General features: G+C 52.5%; 1 protein-coding gene across 1 annotated transcript in view; it reads right to left on the bottom strand.

Annotated features, from left to right (window-relative positions):
• Positions 1-1778, bottom strand: part of ATF5 (activating transcription factor 5) — a 2189-nt gene extending 411 nt beyond the window's left edge. Inside the window, 3 exon segments of the mRNA XM_021713880.1 lie at position 1; positions 3-252; positions 1485-1778. The exon segment at position 1 is cut by the window's left edge and continues 411 nt beyond it. Of these exon segments, the coding sequence (XP_021569555.1) occupies position 1; positions 3-252; positions 1485-1662 (429 nt within the window). The 5' untranslated portion in view covers positions 1663-1778.
• Between the last annotated feature and the right edge of the window lie 640 nt (positions 1779-2418).

Raw genomic sequence — 2418 nt, 5'->3', positions numbered from 1 at the left:
GGGGGAGGGGCAGGGGGAGGGCAGGCCCTGGCGGTGGCGGCAGTGGCAGTGGGGAGGATGGCGGAAGGAGAGGGGTGTCCAAGAAGAAGTCTTCCATCTGTTCCAGCTCCTTCTTGAGAAGGGAGGCCATGGCTTCCAGGTCAGGTGGGGATGGGGAAGGTGGGGGGAGGGTACTTGAGGGCAAGGGGGGCTCCAGAGGGAGGAGAGCCGTGAAATCAACTCGCTCAGTCATCCAGTCAGAGAAGCCATCACCTGGATTGAAGGGCAGACATAAGATTCCCTGAGTTCCCACCCTCCATCTCATCAGGTTCTCTCACTCATGTCTGTCTCCTTCAGGCACATTTGTCCCTTTCATTCAGTAAAACAACCAACCTGTGAGTCACCAAACCAGTCACCAAATCAGTAAAGAAGCCAGTGAACCAGACTGGGTGTGGTGGCTCAAGCCTGTAAACCCAGCACTTAGGGAGGCCGAGGTGAGAGGACTGCATGAGCCCAGGGGTTCGAGACCAGCTTGGGCAACTTGGTGAGGCCTCATCGCTACAATAAATACAAAAATCAGCCAGGCGTGGTAACGATCCCGTAGTTCCAGCAACGTGGAAGGCTGAGGCAGAAGGATCACCTGAGCCCAGCAGGTCCAGGCTGTGGTGGCCGTAAGCGTGCCACTGCACTGCAGCCTGGGCGACAGAGTGAGACTCCAATTCAAGAAAAGAAAAAAAAAGAAAACAAACCAGTCAACCATTTAGCCAACCAGTCAACCAACCAAATCAATCTGTCAACCCACAAACCAACCAACCCATGAGCCAGTTGACCAAACAACCAACAAGGAAAGTAGCCAATGATAGAAAAAACCATTCAACCAACCACTTCTCCAACCACTCATTCATCTCCTTTACTGAGTACCCTATACCTGGGGTGTCTCTATTCTAGCTTATTCTTAAAAGGCAACCGAGTCCACATACATACACACACATACAACCCATCTTATCTTTATTCATAAATTATTAAAACCCCACTATGTGCCAAGCATTTTTGATACAGTAATGAAAAAGATAATTTCTGCCTCAGGGCTTCTGCATATGCATTCTCCATCTGAAATGCTCTTCCCTTGGGTGTTTTCAATGTTTGTTCCTTCCCACCCTTTAGGCCTCAGTCCACATGTTCTCTACGGGAGAAGGTTTCCTGACTACCCACTCTAAGTTGTCCTCTGTGTAATTTTTTAGCTCAGCAGCTCAGTGTTTTCCACTCATGCCGATACAACATCATGTATGTGTCTCTTGTGTTTCCCCACTAGAGTGGGAGCAGAAGGCAGGCAGGGATCAAGTGCCTCTTGTTCCCAGCTGTATCCTCAGTACCTGAAACAGTGCCTGGCACATTGTAGGCATTCAATAAATTATATATTGAGTGAATGAATGGATTTTCCTTTCCCCCTTTTCCCCTGCCCCCACCCCACAGCTGACCCCACCTCCACCCTTACCTGCCCTTACCTGCCAGGGGCTCTCCGCCCCCTGGAAGCCCACCCTCCAGGGCTCCCCCAAGGACCTCATAGGGAGCCAGGGGGGCAGGGGCCAGGGGGAGTTTCCCATAGTCTACGAGCCAGCCCAGCCCACTAGCTGGGAGCAGGGCCCTGTCCAGCTCCAGCCCCAGGGTCGCCAGGAGTGACATGGCTGTAGAACAGGCGCTGAGCCCCGAGGGCAATGGAAGAGGCTGCACCAGCAGCTGGGAGAAGACTCTGGAGGTCACTCAGCTGGACGAAGACAGGCACCAAGGCGGAAGTGGAGGACCTGCAGGTGTGAGACGAGAGTGGGTGGGGTCGGAGGCAGGTCTCACCCACCAGTCAAAATCCTAGGACCACGATCCACATCCCCAGGTCCGGGGGCTCCTCCCTCACCATTTCAATCAGGATTTGGTACTAAGCCTCACCCTCTCAGAATTCTAAATCGGTCTTCCCCCCCATCTCTGGGCCCCACCCACTCCCAAGGGAATTCCCTTCTGGTCCTATCTTCTTCACTATTCCCAGGTCTCATCCCTTCCCCCGTTACAAAAACCGAATGGTCTCCCAAGGGAATTACTTTAAGCCCCTCCATTTGCCTCATAATATTCTTCATTTTAAAAAAATGCTAAATCCCAGAGGAATTTCTTCCACCCACTAAAATATTCCCTTTAGGCCCCATTTCCTTCCTAGCTCCTATCCCAAATCAGTGATGGGGGAATTCCCCCAGGCCCAGGCTTTCATCAATGTTATCCACTCAACTCCCACTCCTCTCTTTCAACTTTTGTGACCTCTGTCTAAGTCCCGCCCTTCATTTTTATTGAGCCCCGCCCGCCCCGATTCCCCAGAGGCCCCGCCCTTTTGTCCCATCAACACGCCACCTCACAGCTAACAGTTGGATTAGCCCCGCCCCTTCTCACAATGGGCTA

The sequence above is a fragment of the Carlito syrichta genome, unplaced genomic scaffold (genome assembly GCF_000164805.1).
Source record: "Carlito syrichta isolate Samal-C Ts95f unplaced genomic scaffold, Tarsius_syrichta-2.0.1 Scaffold304772, whole genome shotgun sequence".
Classification (NCBI taxonomy): domain Eukaryota; kingdom Metazoa; phylum Chordata; class Mammalia; order Primates; family Tarsiidae; genus Carlito; species Carlito syrichta.
This window is presented reverse-complemented; position numbering and strand designations above follow the sequence as displayed.